Source organism: Gavialis gangeticus, unplaced genomic scaffold, assembly GCF_001723915.1.
Source record: "Gavialis gangeticus isolate Ggan-Ray unplaced genomic scaffold, GavGan_comp1, whole genome shotgun sequence".
Taxonomy (NCBI): domain Eukaryota; kingdom Metazoa; phylum Chordata; order Crocodylia; family Gavialidae; genus Gavialis; species Gavialis gangeticus.
Window position 1 is genome coordinate 1,692,756 of NW_017729004.1, and position 1,058 is coordinate 1,693,813.

Here is a 1,058-nt window from a genome sequence, read left to right on the forward strand (position 1 = left end):
TGCCCCGGGCAGGGCAGGGCAGGGCTCCTGGCTGACAGTGGCTGCTCTCCACGGAGAGCTGGCCACCCAGGAAGCCCGGAGGCTGCAAGAGACCTGTGACCGGGGCATGCCAGATGCTCCCTGTTCCCTCTGCAGCAAGGGTCCAGAGCAGCAGCAGCCCCAGGCTCTGACCCCAGCCAGGAGAGCACCCAGACCCAGGGCATGCACCCAGGCTCTGCCAGGGCTGCTGCTTCCAACTCTGGGGTGAGGACCTGCTGCCGGTCAGTGAGGTGCAGCCGCCCTGCTCTGCTCAGCTCAGCTCAGCTCAGCTAGCCTGAAACTGGAAGCAAGGAGTACATCCCGGCTCCCGCTGACGTCACCGAGGGAAGTCTGGGTAACTACCATGCTGGGGTGTGGCCCGGCTGCTGGGTTTCCCTCGGTGCAGAGGGGCAAGTCCCATGGGAATTGTGCTCCCCAACCTGCCATCAGGGCTCCTGCTTCACCCCAGCATTAGGCAGGGATGGACAACAGCTCTGACCACCCCAGTTGCGATCCTGATCTTCCTGGACAATGCAGACCACCTGCGGACCCCCAGCCCAGCCTGAGGATGCCTGAGGATGGACTTGAGCCACAGCCTCCTAGCTCCCACGCCCTGCCCTAGGTACCATGTTGGTTAGCATGATAAGTAGCATGGTAGGCAGCGGGTACCTCAGCTTCAGGTTGGCCAGGAACTGCTCCATGGTCACCTCGTCGAGGAGCACGAAGTCAGACTTCCCGAACTCGAGGCCCTCCAGCTCAGCCATGCTGCTGGGCACACGGGGCCGGGGCTGGGGAGAGATGCAGACAGCGCGTGCAAGAGGAAAGAGGGCTTTCAAAACCAGCCAGCCCGGCACACAGCTTCCTGTGTGTGGCGGGGAAGGGGCGTTGCCGGTGAGGCGGGCCGTGCGAGGAGCCTGGCAGGGGCCCTGCTGCCTGCCTTGCCCGGTGTTGCGAGGGGTCCCTGGCTCAGATAACCCCCACCTGCACAACACGCATGGGATGGGGGGCCTGTCATAGGTGCCATGTATGCCAGGGAGCTG

At 64.3% G+C, this 1,058-nt stretch overlaps 1 protein-coding gene across 1 annotated transcript in view; it reads right to left on the reverse strand.

Annotated features, from left to right (window-relative positions):
• MYO1G (myosin IG) overlaps positions 1 to 821 on the reverse strand; it is a 42,348-nt gene extending 41,527 nt beyond the window's left edge. The window contains exon 1 of the mRNA XM_019508009.1: positions 688 to 821. Within this exon, the coding sequence (XP_019363554.1) occupies positions 688 to 782 (95 nt within the window). The 5' untranslated portion in view covers positions 783 to 821. The remainder of the gene's footprint in view (positions 1 to 687) is intronic.
• Positions 822 to 1,058: the final 237 nt, after the last annotated feature.